Consider the following 20,685-nt stretch of genomic DNA (forward strand, 5'->3'; position numbering starts at 1 on the left):
ATTGTAGCATGCTGCAAAGGTTACAACTGGGCTTAAGAGGACACAGGGAGCCTACACAACTTTCAGTCCCCCCATCAGAGCACTCAAAATATCTGTTTTTCAGGCAGGCTGCACAAAAATATTGTCTGGGTCACATTTTATATTATGTTTTTAATATATTCATATATAAATGGTTTATAAAGGTTAAATGTATCATAAGTGTTATCAGACTATTATAGACCTAAGCAGTATGTATTATAGATTATTATTAGCACATCAGCAGAATGTGTTATAAATGCTTGTGACCTTAATCTATATAAAGAAATAAATCTTCAAAAAAAAAGCAAAGAATCAGTGTTGACCTGTTGTCTCCTACCAACTCTTATGTACATATGATAGTTCACAATGATTCAAAAGAGACAGACTAGCAAATGGGCTTTTTCCTACCATCACACTGTAACTTTTAGAAGTAGCCAAGACCTCATTAAGGCAGTGCATTTCTCAGCTAGTGCAAGATTGTTTTGAATAGTGTATTTTCCTAGCTTTGTCCTGTCCAACTTTTAATAACTCAAGAGCTGAGGTTTTCACTGTTTCCTCCGGGTGACTCTTCCATAACTTTAAAGTAGAAAATACAGTGATATAAAAATAAGAAAAAAAAGACTACTTTTTGGCAACCCATCAGTGAATATTTTGATCTTTTTACTCATGTATTGTCCACAGTTAGTAGGGACAGGGTGTACAGGAAATGATTTATGTGCCAGAAATACAGATAGGCAAGAGCATGATCTCAAGACTGCACAAGGAAGAACAAGCAAGTACAAAACCTCAGACTGTCAGAAGACGTGTGCCAAAATAAAAATTAATTTAAAAAAATCAGTGACATTTAAAAAAAAATCAAGTCAGAGTCTGAGCTGGTGTAAATTGATATTGCTCCTCTGACATTCAATGGAATGATGTTGATTTATGTCAGCTGAGGAGCTGCCCTTGTTATTTAGGAGGTATAGGTGATAGATTTCATTTTTAAAGTTGCAATCCCCTCGCCTTGATTGTTCTGACATTATTATGATGTAGTTAACTCTTGTTGCACTGAAGCCATTACTGAATTTTCAGCGCTAATGCGTTCTGTATTTCAAACCTAACATTATAACTTTGATTAGTGTTTGGCAGTGGGGTAGCATTCTGTCCCGTCCTTACAATTATGTCTCAGTAACTCTCAGTGGTATTTCTAGGGTGCATAAGTGTGTGTGTGTCGTGTTTGTTTTAAAACAATATTTGAATTCCCTTGGAGATCTCCGGGGGGTGGGTGAACAAAAAAACAGATGGCTGTTTGGCTGGAAGCATTGTTTTAGAAAGCTCATTATAATGATTTAATAAAGATAAAGCAATTTGTGACACGTGGATGTGGCTTTGGCACAATGGCCAACTGGGAGAGACTTAGGCTTCAATGCCTCCATCAGCCAAACAGATACATCTCTGTAGACAGAGGGTGGATAATGACCAGGCAGCTCCTATGTCTGACCTTTAGTACGCTGTCTTCTGCTATAAAGAAAACTGCTCCTTCACCTGACATAAATATATGAAAACCAACACACAATTTCAGCAATAGCTCTCTTTTCACTGCTTTTTTCCAAAATAAAGTAGATACAGGTGAATTAGTTAATCAATGGTACTTGTTGCTTTTGTAGAATTCTGAGCCCATTCTTTGAAATCTATCTCTTCTCAGTAGAGAAACTTGACATGCTGGTCTAGTTCTTTGTGTGACATCCCATAGTCTTTCTAAGTACACACACATGCATTTTTGGTGTCTTGGACATTGTTGTTGTTTAGTTTCAAGAATATTGCAGCTGGGACTAAGACACAAGTTAAAATACCCAGTAATGGAAATAATAGAATTGTATGTAGATAGGAAGAAAAAATAAACAAACCATAGATGGAATGAGTTTTAAATATAAGCTAAGAAATAACTGTGGCCAGCTTTTAACATTTCATGCAAGTGTTTGAGTTTCAACTGTGTTGAATCTGAGCCCAGTAAATAGAATAATACAAAGCTATTGTGAAAGGGAAATGACTAAATTTGGTTTATTGTATTTCTCTTGAAATATCATTTGACATTTGTTACACGACAGTTCAGTAACAAAGTTGCTTATTTTGGACAACTATTACCCCATTAACTTCACAAAGTTCATGAATGTATTCTTTCCTTGGATACTTCAGATTTTAATGTTATTGTAAATAATAATTACAATTTTAGTTATGACCATGGCATAAATGTACTCATTTGTTTCTTGATCTTACATTTCTATGGTGCTCATCACTGTAATACCAACATTAGGGCCAGAGCTGGGTGATTTTTTTCTGACAAATAGGGTATTTGCCAAAAAATCCATTTTTTGGTCAACCCACAATTATTCACAGATTTGACATGAATTTGTGAAATAGTTTTGGCCCCAAATTTTTGGGGGACTTGGATTGTGTGTGGCGTACTAAACAGGGTGGTTGTTTTTTTATTTGATAATTTTGTTTTTCAATTTTTGGATTCAGTTGGACCTGACCTTTTTTTTAAAAAAAAAATTCAGAACAGCAAAGTAATCAAAAAGCCCCAGCAATATTCACTCAGCTCTACGTGGGACTTGATCCTACCAAGCCATTACTCATGATCCCCTGTAGCAGGATCCCTTGCATGACTTTTAGTGAGCAAGTAGATAAGTCACTGCAGTAGTGCTATTCCACATGCTGCACAAAGTAGCTGAGGCAATTGGCACGCTTAGCTCCAATTGTTCACTGCCTGCTTCTGTCTGTAATATAGGAAGGGCCAGGCAATCCACATGGTGATTGCTCAGAGGCATATTCCCTTGTGACTTTTGCTGGTGAGGTCCCTCTCATGGCAAGATTTCTACTGAAGAACAGGTGTTTTGACTGCACAGGACAGCCACAATTCCTCTAACTGTGCTTCTAATTCCTAACCTACGTAGCAGAAGAGATGCCTCCTGTAACATAGCTTTTTGGATCTGAGCTTGGGACATCTTTATTAGACTTGTAAAAGCAATTAATAAAGAAGAAAGTGATAATGATCTCGCTGGAAATCATAATATAACACCCCTGTTCTTTATTGTAATAGATGTGTCCTGAAAGCAGCAGAAATATCAGAGAGGTACAGTGTGCATCATACAACAACAAACCATTTATGGGTCGATTTTATGAGTGGGAACCTTTTGCAGAAGGTAAGAAGTCAAATCCATTTTATGGTTATTACATGTAGTGCATTTTGGAAATAGAAACATCTTTAACTCAGGAAATATCAACAGGCTTTAACTGTCCTTAAACCCTGTTGACCTTCCTCTCTTCATCCACTGTAGTATATGTGACTGATAAAAGCCTAACACCAATATTTCCTAGTTACCTCCTTAGTTAGTACAACCAGAGGTGACTGTTTTCAACTTCTGTATCTTCTCTTTTGCTTTCTTACATTTGGAGGCTATGTCCACAACTGGTGTAAACAGAGTGTCGCTCCATTTAAGTAAATGGAGCTAAACAATTTTACATCAGATTAGCATCTTGCCCATGGTTCTTACACATCCTACTCAAGATTCTCTGGATAATGCATTCGCTTTCTATGGACATCTTCAGCAGTTGGGGTAGGGAACAGCAGAGGATAACTGTGCTAGGAATTTGCCCAGCTGGGACTAGAACTGAACACCCTGGGATATAAAAGCAACAGCAGCTTACTAGTAGCTTGCCATCTCTAGTCAGAAGTTGGCCCGGAGGTGAGGGGGGTTAGAACCCCTCTCTTCTAGAGACATATATTTTGAACTTTGAGGTTGCAATTATTTATTTATTCATCTTCGTGTAAGCAATGGTTGGGCCCCCCTCAGGCGAGATCTGTGATTATCACTGTATAAATATTTATGGTGTATATAGAAACGTATTCTTCAAATATTTCTTTGTGGCTGAGAGAAGGCTAGTTCATGTTATGCTTTATTAACTTTGTCAAGAAGACGGTGAAGACATCAGTGGAACAAAGAGAACTCAAGCACAGAGAAGTATGTGCACTATCAGGGCAAGATCCTCCCTGCTGACTGCTGGGTAAAAGGGCTGGAGATGCCTAAAAAGCCTTGTATCTGGCTGCAGGAGGATTTCTCAGGTTGCAGAGATTGTGGAAGACAACTGGTGGGCTGCTTCTGAGGTACTGCTCATACGGTCTGGTGTAGGTGGTGTCTCAGGGTTTGGACTGCATCACTATGGAGTTTCTAGACAGTGCTGTGGGCCTATTATGTTCTAGCTTCTGGAGCAGCTCCGGATTACAAGGGAGCAAAGGAGACTTAAAGTCATCACTGTCCCCCTTCCCACTGGGGTATGATTTCTGTGCTGCACCTCTGAGTGTAGCAGAGACTGTCACCCTGAAATTTGAAAGTGGAGCATGTTAAGAAGAGTTTTTTGATCCATCCATTTTCCTCTTTTAGTATTTATTTTAAATCTTTACCTCAGGCCACTCACTCTGGCTGTTCTCAGCTCTGGAGAGCCCCGTATTATTCCTGTCACTTGGATTGCGGTAGCACTGCAAAATATGCAGCAAAGAGATGGACCCTGCCCTGAGAAACTCACAATCTAGAGAAGAGAATGTATTTGGATGTTTTAATTAGATCTTTTTTCTTACTAGCTGTGCTCCCTGCTTCTTCAACTGCCCCTTCTTCAACATAATGCAACACTCAGTAGTTGAAGTAACACATTATGCCACAGCCAGATTAACTTGAATAGATGGCTTCTTAGTAGCTAAATCTACTTTACTGGATACTGTGACCCTCTCTTTTGGTTAATGTCTGTAGGTATTTCTCTCTCTGTATCAGGCTTTTCAGTCACATCGGCAGGTTCCAATGGAGCTATCCATAACAGTCATTAATTCAAAGAGGTATTTTTACTTTCACACTCTGCCCCTTTAAAATCTGAAGTCAGCGTAGACACACTGTTGCCTGTTGTGTGCATGTCTTCCATTTAGAGATCTTTTGTGCTCTCTAGTTAAATAGTCTAGACTGAACCTACTAATTAGCTACTTGGGTTTGTTTTACTTAATCCCAGGTTTAGCACTATGCTGTTGATGGAGTAGCATTGTTTCCCTAATCCAAACAGGAAAAAGATTCCTAAGATTTTTCTTAGAATGTCATAAGGATTCTCTTTGCCACTTTGGGAGTCTAGTGTCTTCGAGCCAAAGATTAATTTAATTTTTTCTCCCTCCTCATCCAAAAATGTCTAGCAAATGGAGAGAGAGAAATTGTTTCATATTGATGTTTAATAATGTTTTAACTAATGATTTGTGTCTGTGTAGCACTGTAAATTGACACTCACAAACATTCCTTATTTAGTATAGGAACATTCGTTTACTAGGTAGCTACTAGATTGGATTATAAAAAAATTCTGAATAACAATAATAATTAATAAATAAAGTGATGCATTTTCAAATGCACCAATTTCTTCTTGGGTTGTGATTCTGCACCCCGCATGTTGAGTAGAACTTAGATACATGAGAAGACCTACTGAAATACTACATAGTCTGAATTGGAAGACTGGGGCCTTAATTTATAAAAGGCCTGCTTTTAAATGGAAGTGGAGTAGGACAGAATATGCTGAAATACACGTTCAGGGAATGGAATTCTTAAAGTGAGTGAAACACATTTGGAGTGCTAATTGTTTGTTTCTTTCCTCGTCCTTGAACTCAGTTATATTATTATTCCCCACTACAATCTGCATTTGAAAAAAATGATGGTGCTATTAGGGAATGAGTCTTTACAACTTCTTGGCTGACCATTCCTAAGAACAAGTATTTTTAAAGGATATGTTGTTGCTGCTGTTAGCTATGAAGAGGAGGTGGAATATTATTGATTTTTGTAAAAGCCCAGAGATGGTAAATTGTGACTCCTTTGAAGGTGAAGATGTGGGCCTGCTGACATGGAATACAAATCAACCTGCTGTATAGTGGAGGCAGGAAGTAAGATTTCATTTCAGTGAGGGAGGGTCCCATCAAGCTGGCTCAGTGCAGGGCTCCTCTATTTCTATACCACTTCTTGAAGGGCACAACCTGGAAGAGGTACTCATTGCTGGAAAAAATCTGTGGTTCACATATTTTTAATCACATTAGTCTTGCTTTTTATATATATATAAAATAAGGGAGCTGTCCTACTGCTAAAGGTTGCTTATCTACAATATCACCTGGTGAGATGGATAAAGTAAGTTTCAGCAAAAATATGTATATCCGTGCAAGTCTCTTGTAATTAAAATCACACTTGTTTCAATCTCCTCCTTTTTATTTGCTGAGTGTGAAATTGTAATTTTGTTAGAAGTATTGCATAAAGTGATTTAGGAATCTAAGAATTTACAAGTATTGACAGGCTCTAGTTATTATTGGTACTTGAATATAAGAGGAACTGCCCTCATTTAGCTGAAGCTTAACTCACAATCTTTTCATTTCTAAACTTTCATGGCTTAGCCCTTTAAAATACTGTAAGGAATGATTGTTTGGTTATTTAAATAGGCGTGACATTTTCCCAAAGAACTTTCAGAGGTACTATGCGTCCAGAAAGAGAATGCAATATATCGGCTACAGATCAGTATACTATATTGGTCATAGATGCAGTATGCTGGCCATAGGATAGCATGGCTTATTTTTCTTATCTATAACTTCTTGCTTGTTATCTGTTTGCCCAAGTAATGAATTACAAACACACTCACTACGTACATCACAGATTGTCACTCTCTACATCAAAACTGTTCTCCAGAACAGGGGAATCTGTCACAAGGACTGATTTGGGCAATTCCCCTCTCTCACATTTTAATTCTTTTATATGGATAATCACTACATGCAGAGCCATAAAACTCCTCCAGTTGAATTCACAGTGGCAAAACCTCCATCTTGAAAGAGCAAAAGATTGAATTCTTCAGTCCTTCCTTGACTTTTTCTTGGGGGAAACTCCCATTATGGTCCAGGAGTGTTGCAAGAGCGTGAGGGTTCCTTTTATAGACACATACCTCTTCATGCCTTCTCTGTGCTAGGAAATAGCATCATTTCATCAACTGCTTTAGCTGAAAAGGTGTAAGCAGAGGCATTGTTGACCTTGCCTACCTGTACGGCTAAACTTGGGTCAACACCAGATCAGCTAAACCAGTTGCTGACACCTGAGTGGTGAAATGGTGTTAACCATTGGATTAGCCAAGGCTTCAGTCCTGGCTTTAATTCCAGCGGCATGCTGCAATTAGTTTTACTTCTGTATTTAAAAGCATCAACAGGGAAGTTTCTACAGTCGATGTTGTGTTGTGTCTTAATTTAAATTTACCCTGTGGTATGTGGTGGCAGTGAGGGAAAGCCCAGAGAGCTGAACCCCTTTCACCCACCACATTGTGCAATCATGAAGAAGCAGGGCAAGGTACACTCCTAGCACATGAGTGCTAAGAAGGAGGCCTCTTGACACAAGATGGCCCCAAAGGATCATGATACATAGGGGTTGCCAGGTGTCTGGTTTTCAACCGGGACGCCCAGTTGAAAAGGAACCCTGGCAGCTCTGGTCAGCACAACTGACGAGGCCACTAAATGTCCAGTTGGCAGTGCAGTGGGGCTAAGGCTGGTTCCCTTCCTGCCCTGGCTCTGGCGGCTCCTCAAAGCAGCTGGCATATTCTGGCTCCTAGGCACAGGGGTGGCCACGGGGCTCTGCACATTGCCCCTGACCCGAACAGTGGCTCCGCAGCTCCCATAGGCCAGGAACCGTGGCCAATGGGAGCTGCGGGGATGGTCCCTGCGGGCGTGGGCAGCAAGCAGAGACCTCTGGTCCCTCTGCCTAGGAGCCGGACACGCCAGCCACTTCTGGGAGCTGCTTGAGGTAAGTGCCACCCGGCTGGAGCCCAATCCCCACCTCCAATTCCCTGCCCCAGCCCTGAGCCCCCTCCCGTACCCCAACCCCCTGCCTCAGGTCTGAGCCCCCTCTCGCACTCTGAACCCCTCAGCCCACCCCCCAGCCTGGAGCCCCCTACTGCACCCCAAACACCTCATCCCCAGCCCCACACCCCCAGCCACGCCCTGAGCCCCTTCGTGCACCCCGAACTCCTCATCCCTGGCCCCATCGTGGAGCCCTCACACACTTCTGCACCCAACCCCCCTTCCCCAGTCCAGAGCCCCCTCCTACACCTAGAACCCCTCATTTCTGTCTCTACCCTGGAGCCTGCACTCCCAGCTGGAGTCCTCACCTCGTCCTGGACCCCAACCCCCTGCCCCAGCCTGGTGAAAGTGAGTAAGGGTGGGGGAGAGTGAATGACAGAGGGAGGAGGGATGGAGTGAGTGGCCAGTGGGGCCTTGGGGAAAGGTTGGGGTAGGGGGTGGGGCAAGGGTGTTCGGTTTTGTGCAATTAGAAAGTTGGCAACCCTAATGATACACAAGCTTAGGGGTCTGGCCCCATCTCCTGGTATGCATGCTACAATCGACAGCATACAGTAGGCAGTGTGTGTGCTGCTGCTCTGAGGAGGTGATACTTAGACCACCTCCTCTGCACAACCAGCCCCTTCCCCTTCTGCTCTGAGCTAGCAGAGACAACTCAAGGGACTTAACACACAACCACCACCATTTCTCTTTCCTTCCCCCACATTGCACAATCCCAGTGAAGAAGGATTTGGGGAGAGCTTTTTGCCCCTAATGTTTATGTTGGAGCAGTGAGAGTGCTTAAACCATGATTTTCAGCCCAGCCTTGATGGTGGAGTTATGTATAATTAGTATTATTTTTTTAAAAATTCATTTTTTTTTATTTCTCCCTTCTTTAGATTGGTGCAGTTGCAGTTCTGAACTGTATTTTATATACTTCTGCTCCAACACAAACTTCTGTCTGTATTAAAAAAAAACATTAAAGGGACTATAAACCCTATCAATTTACACTCTCTAGTTGATGTTGGAGGAACAATGGCACAGGACAGGTTTTGGGAGAAAAGTCCTATTGTGAAAAGGAAAAGTCTGAATAAAAGGAGGAGTAGAATAAAAACAGCAAGCAATTTTAAAATTACCGTAACAACAAATTTTCTAATTATTTAAATCATATGTAATTGTAATCATGTTTGTTTTGGGTAAGGGGGAAAAGGTTCTTTAACCTATAAAGAACCCCTAATATATTTTGATGGCTTATGAACAGGTAACTGAAGGTTGAAGAAGAAGCAGAATTGCTAATTTCTTTAAAAATGTATGGGTTTATCTGACCACAATAGAGACTGTCAAGGCACTTGAGTTAATGCTATTTTTTGGTGGGGAAGAGGGGAGGAATAGTTGAAGATGCCAGTTCATTTCAGAAAAGCTGTGCAGGTTTAAAGGTGAAATGAAGTACTTTTTAAATCAAGCAAAATCCTACCTCTATAGCAGAACACGCAGGTAATCGCACATATTCCAAATACATGTTGAAACACAAAGTTTGAAAATCAGTTCTTCCCTGATACACCTGCCACCTATGGCCGTTGGTTCACTTTCAGTTCCATTTGCTAGTGATGTATTAGTTGGTAAACCCCTGATATAGCATTGCCAGCACTGGATTAGATGTGACTGATAATGCAGAGGAAACACAAAACCCTGAACTCAGGACTTGGCAGATAAGTAACGGGGGAAAGGACTTTCAACTAGTAGGCTTTTAAAGTACTATGTGTTTTGAATTTGAAAGGCTAAACATACAGGGCTTATTTATGGCTTGTAAGAGCGTCATCTGTGCTAGGGAGGGGAGGGATTGAATGCACGTGAGGGGACATGAGACGTGCCTTTGAAAGGGCAAAGGTGCTGTGGGTATTGTGTGGGTGGCATTACAATCTCTGCTAGTTCAAGAAGTGTAGCTGTGGTGGGAGTTATTCCAGCATTCTAATTAGGAGAGGTGGGAGAGATTGCTCTTGTGCCCCTCCTGCATTCCACCCTGGCCTTGCTAAACCAGCTTGGGGAGCCAGGGAAGGGCTTCCTCTCCCTTTGGTAGGGAACCTGCAAAGGGGGAGGCATAACTGAGCCCTTACTGTGTTGAATGTGAAATCTTTAAGAATTTAGCTTTTTGTTTTTTTTATACAAGCGTTGCAGTTTACAGGCAGACTTCCTGAAGAGATCACACCTTACCAGCAAGACAGATTGGGAACTTGTGAGATGTGATATTCCCGGCATGTTTGCTTCTGGTGGGTAGTTGTACTCAACCTACAGTGTCCCGATTTTTAAAATAAGTGTTTCCAATTTTGCAGACCAAGCTTCAAAACTGGGACATTGTAGGTTAAGGAGAACAGCCCACAAGGAAAAGCTTCAGAGGCCAGCTTTCAGCGAATTTTTTTTTTTTATAAAAACAGAGAATTTGCTTCTTTTTGAAATGTTTCTATTTTGGGGAGAAAAAAATCATAACCTGAAAAGGTTTCCTGATCCCTGGAGCAGAGTTTCAGCATGGCTGGGAGCGAGCAACCTGAATGGAAGTTACTGCAACCTTGAAGCTGCAGTAGGGGCTATAGAGTCGTGCTGCTCCTGCTGCTTCCTGTTCTGTGGAATATTTCTTCTACCTTGCTTCCCTGGACATCTCTGTTGCCAAACCCAGCTACTCAAGGAAGGGGGGGGTTTACCTCCTGTGCTTTTAAATGCATGGGCATGCAGGCTTCTCCCAGCTAACCATTTATGGGATCCTGTAATGATATTTAGGGTTTAACAGATTTTTCAGCATATTTGGACTTTGCTGTTTTTTGGACTGTTTCTTCTATCATCACTTCCACCTCTGCACTCCCTCTGCAGCCTTTATGTGCATTGAACTCATGCTGGAGCTGGCCGAAGTTCTGTGAGTGCAGTGACATCCTTTTTTAACGCTTCCTAGTACCTTAACTTCTAGTTGAAGACGTTCTCCTGCTGACGTTCTATAGCATATGGGCTCTAAACAAAATGAAATCTATTACTTGCTGAGGTGTGCAGCAGATACTGTACTTGGTGCAACTTCGGCATGTCGTAAATGCTTCTTATTCCTCACTATCCAGAGTGGTTTTAATAGCAAAAAATAGTCTTGGGATTTTATCATTCTGCTCTTCCAGACGGCTGCGTTTATTTATTCATATTTATTTTGCTGGATTTCTAACAAGAAATTTCACTGTTTGTGATTCAACAAAGACAGCTTAGTATAGCCCGTCATAAAATTAGTAAGTAGCACTCTGTAATAATGGCCTAGTTGAGGTAATTAATGGTGAATTTTATGGAAATCCTGCAGTGCACAAGTAAAGGAGCTCATCTTGATAAATACAATTATGACAAATCTAAAAGGGAATTAAATTGATCTTTTAAAAGTCTCTTTATTGGTGAGTGAGAGGTGTAAATAACATAGCAACAAGGTTTATCAGATGATACTAGACAAAGTCGGTGGGAAATGGCAGGCTAAGAAACCATGCAGCAGGTTCATTGTGGAGGAAGTGTAGAGACAGGCCAAAGAAGCACTGGTGGCATTATCTGTGGATCCAAAATTAAATAGAACAAGGGAATGGAGGGTGTTTAGAGGCAATATTGCCAGTGGACTGGAACTGCAGAGCCACTCTACTGGTGTTTTCTGACCTGTGGAGGATTCTGTCCCTGGACACTTGAGGAGCGTTCGTATGCAAGCTCATTTACTCAGATTTGTGCAGAGGAGAGGGTTTGGGCCTGAGAGGAAACCATGCGACCTCTACCACACTAAAAGGGATATAGCCCTTGGAGTCCCATTGAGTAGATTTTATGGAGTTTCCTTAGATCCAACCAATTAGCAAATTGAATCTGCCCAAGACTAGTGATCTCAGGACACTCCTTCCTGGAAATGGTGCAAGTTTGCTAAATTCTTTCTGTCTTGAACTCCAGTTAATCTGCACTCAAAAGCTTCGCTGCACAAGCCATTCTTAGCTGTATTAGCAACTCCAGCTAGTTAAATGACCAGCATCCCCAATCGTTGACACCTGCCTTGCTACCACTTTCTGTTACCACTTACCCTTCAGGATCACTGAGTCACTTGCTTCCACCTCTTTAATCAGGGAAGGGTCTGTGTAGTCATGCACAGGATGCTTGCCCTCATACTTAGGTGTTTTTGAAAATTTTACTTATGTGCTATTTTCAAAAGTGCCATAGCCACTAAAGAACCTCTCCTTCAGAGCAATGGGGCTTCGGCTTTGAAGTGCCAAAGTCATTTTTGACAATTTGGACTGCATTTGGTGCCTGATTGAAAGCCCATTAAAATCAAAGGCAAAGCATCCATTGACTTCAGTGGTGAAGAATCAGGGCTTTACACTGTAGGCTTAGCCTTATTTAAAGTATATTATAGTATTATCTACTTTAAAGTAGTGGGAGCTCCCAGGATAATTTACACAAGTTTCCAAGTCCCATGAATTTTCTCACTGTAAGTGAAGTAGGGATATGTTGTATATTGCAAACTGGCTGCATTTCCCATAGCTCCCCCTGACTTTTTTAAAATCAGAGGGTCTAATGCTTCCTTTGGGTTGTCAAATGGCTGTATTGTCTATTGCATTTGCCGTGAAAATAATGCCTTTTAAAAATTTAAATATATATTTACATGCTGAACACAGAACCTTTTATCCAAACCTCCCTGAAGTGTGGAGACTGAGATAAAATGGAATAAACTTCCCCTTGTTACAGAATGAAAACCTTCCATACGCAGTCCATCTGTACTATCAAGACTGAAAAATTGGCACTCTGATGTAAATGTACACATTTTGTGCTACTTACAGAGTTCTGTAATAGATCAGCGCAGCCAGGTTACCATATAATTTCTGACAAGGTTTCATGGCAACTTTTGCATTGTCTTACTCCTGTCAAAACGAAACAAACAAAAAACCACCTCTGAATATAATTAACTTGCTTCCTAATTTATCAGGAATATGGAGTAAGATATCCTAGTAGTGCTGCCCCAAGTACCTGGCCTGTCTCTGCAGTGCCAATATTCATTCAGGCACTTCAGAGAACATCATTGCAGACTTTTAGGCGACAGAAGCATCTGCACAGTGCAATGGCAAAATAAACCAAAATCAAACTCTGCATTCAAATAACATGAAGAGTGAATTAAAAAAGCAAAAGCGAAGATACACATTTAATGAAGAATATCAACTTTATCCTATTGTGTCATGATACCTTAGAGGTCCACTAAGAGTGGATGCTGAAGATCTATGTACCCAAAATATTGCAATATCAAAGACAACGATGGACGAGTATTATCAATTCAGATTCGATTTTACTTAGTAATTAAAGAGACCTCAGGTATCCAAGCTTGATTGGTATTTATTAATTAATAGTATGGCACATTATAGAAAGGCATATACATTATAAGTCTGGAAGTGAAGCTTGCAACCAATGACAAATGACAGACTAATTACAGTGCTTTCTGATTGCCTGTTTACAGTTTTTGAGGATGTCTGCAATTTTGGTTCCTAGTAGTTCCCTTGCTCCGATTCAAATACTGTATATCTTGTTTTTCAGTACATTTCCAGACTTTGTATTTCATAAACTTCCTAACTGCATAATTAACATCTGCTGCTTACTCATTATTTTGCTGCTGTTACATTATATTTATATATATTTCAATCTATTGCCATTAAAACATTGCTTGCTCAGTTAAAAGTCACTGTATCTTTCTTCACAAGTTTAGCAAGCTTGTATTTTTCCCTTTTTAGCATCATCATAGAAGATTATTGGAGTCTGGTTCATGAGCAAGCTATAGACCTTGTATAAGTCTGGTTCATCGGTCAACAGAAGGAGGACGTAGTTTTAGCTTGATCTTTGAATTCCCAAGGTTTTGTAGATGGGTTCATTGGTTTTTAAATATGTGGGGCCAAGATCTTCAGCTGGTGTAAATCATTGCTCCAATTTCCACAAGTTGAGGATCTGGCCCTCTGTGCTTTTGATTTGATCTCTCTACAGAAGATTTCTCTCTGGGGATTTCCTTTAATTTTGTTTGTTTTCAGTTCACGTAGGTTTGCATGCATTGACCTTCACTTTGAATTTTATGTAAAATTGAACAAACTAACTCAAAATCTCAAAGTGAAATGCAGCTGGAATGGTTTAATTTTAACAAATCAGATGAAACAGCAAATTTTTTTTGATCTTGAGCAGATTAGTGAAGTCTGCTCAAAACTGGACCCTGTCTCAATTCAAAGCTTTGTGAATTTTAGTGAGCTTTTACATGCATCCATTTTCAGTTTTGATAAAAAACAACAAGGAGTGCTGTGGCACCTTAGAGACTAACAGATTTATTTGGGCATAAGCTTTCGTGAGTTTTTTACCCACAAAAGCTTATGCCCAAATAAATCTGTTAGTCTTTAAGGTGCCACCAGACTCTTTGTTGTTTTTGTGGGTACAGATTAACACGGCTACCCCTCTGATACTTAATATTGTCTCATTTTACTCCCCTGTCTGTCTGCATCCATCTATTGTTTCTTACCTTATATGTAGATTATAAGATCTTTAGGGCAAGGATTGTTTTTTGTTATTTTTGTTTTGTTCTGTGTTTGCACAGTGCCTGGCACAATGTGGGTCCTGGTCCATGTCTAGGGCTCCTAGTTGCTATGGTAATACAAATAATAAATAATTGGAAATGAGAGATTTGCACCCAGAAGAGGAGTAGTATATGATTCGTATATCACTAAATATGTCTCTAGAGGGTAAGCTACAAATGTGGCTTCAGTTAGGTATGGGACAAGACTATCATAAGAAACATACAATCCTACCTCAGTGCATGAGGTGGAACTAGAAGACCTCTTGATGTCCCTTTCACCCCTACATTTCCTTGATTCTCTGATATCTATGTCAAATTTTCAGCTGTGACTTCCCAGTTTTCCACTTACTCAAGTGTGTGGTCATCTGTTTTCCCTTCACAATCAGGTATTTGCATGTAGAGACCCAGCTACACTCTTTGCATGAACAATTTTCCAGTACTTAACACTTGCTAGTGTATTTTTTGAACCTGGTTTAAAGCCAGCTAAATCTTTGGCCCACAGAATTCTGTGTGGAGTAGTAAATCAGTAAATGCTCTGTGCTAACCCTGAATATTTTATTACTTGTTTAAATCAGCTTAGTATGTTGATTTTTTTCTCATTGCATGTTTGAAGTGTGCATAAGTGATGTGATTGTATATATAATATACACTATATATATATATATATATATATATATATATACTCACACATTATTACAAGCATTCCTTTGGCACCCATATTCACGTGTGGGGGGTATCTGTATATATAATATCTCCATAAATAAAATGATCTGTAGGATTTATCTTGAGTATTTGGAGATAAATGGTGTCAATTTTATCATCTTACATCTTTTGGATTGGAGAGTAGAACTTTAGCTTCTGATGGCTAAGAATTGGCTGTAGAGTATTTTCAAGTCCTCATTTTGTCCATGAGCAAAATACAGTAAAGTAGGCCATGATGATGTATGTTTCCTGCACACCTGTGATTTCTTGGCTGGGAGAGTGCAAGCCCTCTGAGGCAAAGGTAGTTTAGTCCTAGCTTACAAATTCTTGGCTTTTCCTGAACAGTGCCTGCCAGTTGTATTTGTGACTCAAGATTTGATATGTGAATTAGCATTCGCTTAGTTCTTGGTACAAAACTTTGACATTTTCATAGCAACTTTTTTCAAACAATAAAATAAGTCTTCCTCTCCATTTTCCTTAGCAAATTTGTTTTTAGTTAGTGGACATGCAGATGTTTTGAATATATACACAGTATCTCAAGACACAATCCAGCTGTGCTGCAATTCCTTCAGCTGTAAGGTATTATATCCAATGGGCCAGATGTTTTAAATCTCCATTTCTCAAGGCAACAGACCTTCTCCCTACCACACTCTTTATCTCCACCTGTTAGAAGGCTTTTTGATTGTTTTTTTTTTTCCATTTTTGGATTAGTTGTTGTTCTTAAATCTTATGCTTTAATTGCATACACTGTTTTAAAAGCCATTTTTTTTGTTATCCCACATTGCAATGAACTACTGTAATGAGCCAGATTCATCAGAGATAACAAACAGAGAGGTTTGGGGAGATTGTAATGAACAGATGGTATTTCTATTAGTTAGTTACATGGTGGATACCACCCTTCTGCAGTTATACAAATGAGCACATAGGTGACAACACTATTTAAGATTTATGATATGTCCTCTTAAGAAAGCAAATGGATGATTTTTTACCCCAAATTTTTGTTGCATTTAGGGTCTGCGTAGAAAGCAGCACTCTGGGTTCTCAGATCTCTTACTTTCTCCCCGAACTAGCTGACCACACAGAAGCATGCAAACCAAACATCAAAATCTGGCTATATATACATATACATAATTTTTTTTTTAAAAACAATCTTCTAAACAACCATCCAGATGTCACTCCATTCACACCCTGTGTCATCACATTCTATACTGTTGCTACAGCTACAGACACACTTTTGGTAGGCATCATAGTATATTGTAATAACTTGAGACTTAGAAAATAGTCCAGTGTGTATGGAGAGAAAATGTTGCAAAAATATCATTCTTAATCTTTATTACGGAAACATACAGCTTCAGATCTTCAGTTATTGCTGAAGTTATATACTAACCATAATGGAATATTCTTTCATTTTCCTGTTGAACTAGGATATTTTAAAGTTTGGATGTTAACCCCAGGTAGTTCAATACCAAAGTAGCTCTAAAAACAAGTGCGGTTTAAACTGGTTGTAGTATATTAACAGAAAATTGAAAACGAGAAATGGTCTGTATCAAAAGATTTTCTAAAAGATATTCCTGAGTTTTTTAAAGGGGGCTGTGAATGGGTTTAGGTGCTCAAGACCCATTGAATTTCAATGGAATATTGGCTCCTAACTCCTTTGAAAATCCCAGTCTACTAGAAAACTAGGTAACTGAGGCAGTGAGATGTCAGTGGTTTTTAAACTGCTGTACATGTTTATCGTAGTTACATTTTTCAAATGGAACCTATTTTAAAACGGTTGAACTGTAAGAACAGAAACCATTTAAATACAAACACAAAGTATGCTTATTAGTATCGTGCCTGTTCTTTTTGCTTCATGGAATCTTGATTTGTGAATGGATCAAAGAGAAAGCAGATGGGAGTTGGCAGTTTTAAAACTGTGGCTATGTTAAAATATCTGAGGAATTTCTCAAATTTGATCCTTAATCAATATTCCTGTTTCCTGGCCATCAGTTATGTGGAATTTAGACAGTTGCAAATATTCTGTGTACTACTGAAATATATAGTCCCTTCTGTAGGAGGCTTTAATAATAAATACGCATGGAGACTTATATACTTTGCAACTGATTGCTTCAACATGGCAGCTTATCTTTCATTGTATTTGTCAAGCTGTCTGGAGTGTCTCACGACTGTGAGTACCAACCTCAGGGCAGGCTGTCAAGAAACAGGGCATGAATCCCTGTTGTGTGCTCTGTAATTACATTTCTCCAACCAAGCATCAAGTGTGAACTCCTCAAGCACTGGAACAGCCTTAACATGGAGTCAGACAGTCCCCTTGGGCACTCCAGTCTATCTTGCCACCCAGGCAAGCCTGCCTTTGTGATAGATGGTCCTTTCCACCAAAAATCAAAAAAATACTCAATATCCCAAAGGACCAGTCACTTTCCCCAGATCAATTGTACTTCAGGTTTCAAATCACAGATGCTTTAAGTTTGTAATAAACTAACTAAAGTTTTATTAATGATGAAAAGGAAATAAGAGTTATTTACAAGTTTAAAGCAGGTAAACATACACACACACACAGATGAGATAGAGTCTTCGGTTCCAATAGATGATAGTAGCTGCTATAATATACGAACTTTATATGTCCTTTAGGGCTAACCCACACTAAACAGCTGGGGGCCCCTTGCTTATGCTTCGAAATCTTCACCTTTCAGAGTTCAGGCAGCACAGGGATAACAATCCCACATAAAAAGAGATTGTTATTCCCTTCCCCCAGCGTTCAAGTTGGGATGGGATGAGCACTTGTGCACGTACCCTCTTCAAGAATGTGGGGGAAGCAATCAACAAAGTCTTTTGTCCACTGATGTTTCACAATGACTTGTCGGTGTCTATTTTGTTGGGGAGGAGATAACACCTCTTGTGGTGAACTAGTATTTCACCCTGAGTAATGCTGCTCCCCTGACTGGAGTGGGGGGTTTACAGTGTTAGCAAACATTTTTATTGTTATGGAGCAAACACTTAAATAAATCTTATAACATGGGATACATATATTATAAGTAAGATTAATACATGAAGCATTCTACAAGCATTTGATAAAGTCTAAACCCTAAATGTTCTTATGACTCTAATTTATATTAACAATACTAATACACAGGCGAGCCAGACTGGTTTCCTGCTATCCATTTGTCAGTGTTCATTGGGGCCCAGGGGACTTGATACAAGCTAGCACCTGTTCTGCCAGCATCACAGTTTTCTTCCTTATTTTTTTTTTTTGAAACAACACTTTTACATCCTTTTGTGTTGGTATAGTGCCAGCATCTAGCACAATGGGGTTATGATCCATGATTGGGTCTCCTAGATTGCAATTCAAATAATGCATTCAGATTTATTCAATGTTGCTGATTCAAACAAGCCATAATCCACAGTATAAAATCATATCTCTTCCTACTGTAGCAGGCCACTTACAGAAGATAATCTAGAAAAATGAGCAGACAATGAGTTATAGTATGGAATGGAAAGTTTCTCCCCCCATCCACATAACTCATTGCATCTCCCTTACAGATGCTACAAACTGTAGCCAAATACTTTGTGTGGTAATGAAAGTTATTAGAACAGAACAGAATGTGGATGAAGGGTGTGATTTTTTTCAAAAGTACCTAAGTGGGTTAGCTGCACAAATCCCAATAACTTTCACTTAAAGTCAAGATAGACTAAGGGAGTGTTAGAATAGGTCATTCCTACTAAAAGTAATATCCAGTGACAGAGTTTTAGAAACATTACCTGAAATGTAAAAACTATGGATTTGTTTTGAAATTGTATTATTTCCAGTGATTAGTTAATGGTTTATCTTCAGACTAGAGACATATGACTGCATCTCTGTGGAAGAGGAGGCTAGGACTGAACTGTATATGTGCTTGCAAGTCAGAGTTGAGATAAATTGTCAAATCTGTGCCCAGTGATCTACACCAGATGATCTGTACCAGGCTTGATGCAGTACTTTTAATCTCAAACTTTCATGAGTACAGGAAGTAGAGCATAAGATTAATATTTAGTATCCAATTGTGGTATTCAGCACCCATTTGACAAGAATTTAGGACAATATAGAATTCTTTGCTAGGGCAAAATTATCCCTTTCATCTGTGGAACATTTACACATGTGAGGAGAGCCAAAACTGAAGACAAGTCCTGTGCAGATCTGAAAATGATCCCTTTATTCAGCAAAACCTGTCATTTTACCTTAAGGTAAAGATTTCAGATCTAGTCTCAGTATTTTTAAACATGAGGCTATGATGGATTGTTTACCCCGCACAGGTTGTGAAAGGGTTAATGTAACCAGACAATTAACCCGCCTGGGTACACCTGGAGGGTGGCCCGTGGCTAATTAGAAATGAAGCCCAGCTGTGCAAGAGCAGGGTTTTGTCTCCATAAAGAAAAGGGAGAGCTTAGCTGTGGGGGAGGAGAACCCCAGGAGAGGAGGTGGGAAGTGCCTTGTCTCTGGAGAGCAGTCTGAAAAGAAGGTGGGGTGGGAAAAGAGAAGAGTTGATAGGCTTCTCCAGGGACAAGCTGGAAGCCTGACTGAGACGGGCCCTGTGCTAGCCCTTGGATTGGGGGGATTGACAGAACTAGGGAGAAGGAGCAGCACCAGCAGAGGCATGTCTTCACCAAGGTGACTATCTGCTGAGCCCAGCCATGCTGAAAATTTATTTTGTCTCTGTATTTTTTCTTGTCCTTCGATAAAGGACTATGTGGCCTCAGAAGGGCTGGATTCTGTAAAGTGGTCTGGTCAGAGGGCCAGAACACTCCTATGGCCAGGGTAGTCCATAAGAAGGTGAGGGGAACTGAGGCAATGCTCCAGCCAGGAGGAGGCATGTTGGGGCAGCAATTTTGTCACAGAAGCAAAATCAGTTTGATATGGAATGTTTAGGGTCAAATCCTACATTAGTTTAAACAAATAATACAGTTGGGTCAAATTAGATATTCTGCAGATGTAACTTTCAGAGCTACATTTCGAGTTCTTCTGACTGACTGATATGGGAAATGTCTGTTTCTTCTTCTGCATGCAGAACTCCCACTGTCAATAAATGCACAATTTCCATGTAGTTAGGGACACCTTTATAAGAGCAGTGTCCTGTTTACTGTATTTTAAGTTTAGCAACTAAAGAAATTGTGAAATTGCAACTATTAATATGAATATTAAGTATATTTTTAAAAAGCCAATGTGTGTTTGACGTAGCACTGATTTAGCTTTGTTTCCATTTAGTCCATGAAGCTCCAATAGACCAAGTTCCAGGCAAAGTCAGATTATGTTTTATATTTCCTCCAGAAGAAGAAATTGCCTAATCAATCAATACCATGAAAGTGAAAATGCTGTTGAAAATCATTTAGGATTGTTTTATATGCCCTTTCTGAAGACCCCAAACCACTTCAAAGTCCATTCTAGTATTTCTGGCAAGTGCTATAGTTCTAGTGAACTCTACATATAGAATTTACAAGGGAAATAATAAAACAAATGGATTGCTCTGGCAAAAGAAAGAGAGAAGTTCTTATT

At 39.7% G+C, this 20,685-nt stretch overlaps 1 protein-coding gene across 1 annotated transcript in view; it reads left to right on the forward strand.

Annotated features, from left to right (window-relative positions):
* The window catches only part of LOC311527906 (thrombospondin type-1 domain-containing protein 4-like), a 336,872-nt gene that overhangs the window by 128,894 nt on the left and 187,293 nt on the right, over positions 1-20,685 (forward strand). Inside the window, exon 6 of the mRNA XM_084642345.1 lies at positions 3,098-3,200. Coding sequence (XP_084498471.1) covers positions 3,098-3,200 — 103 coding nt within the window. The remainder of the gene's footprint in view (positions 1-3,097; positions 3,201-20,685) is intronic.

The sequence above is a fragment of the Lepidochelys olivacea genome (genome assembly GCF_965140295.1).
Source record: "Lepidochelys olivacea isolate rLepOli2 genome assembly, chromosome: 10".
NCBI lineage: Eukaryota > Metazoa > Chordata > Testudines > Cheloniidae > Lepidochelys > Lepidochelys olivacea.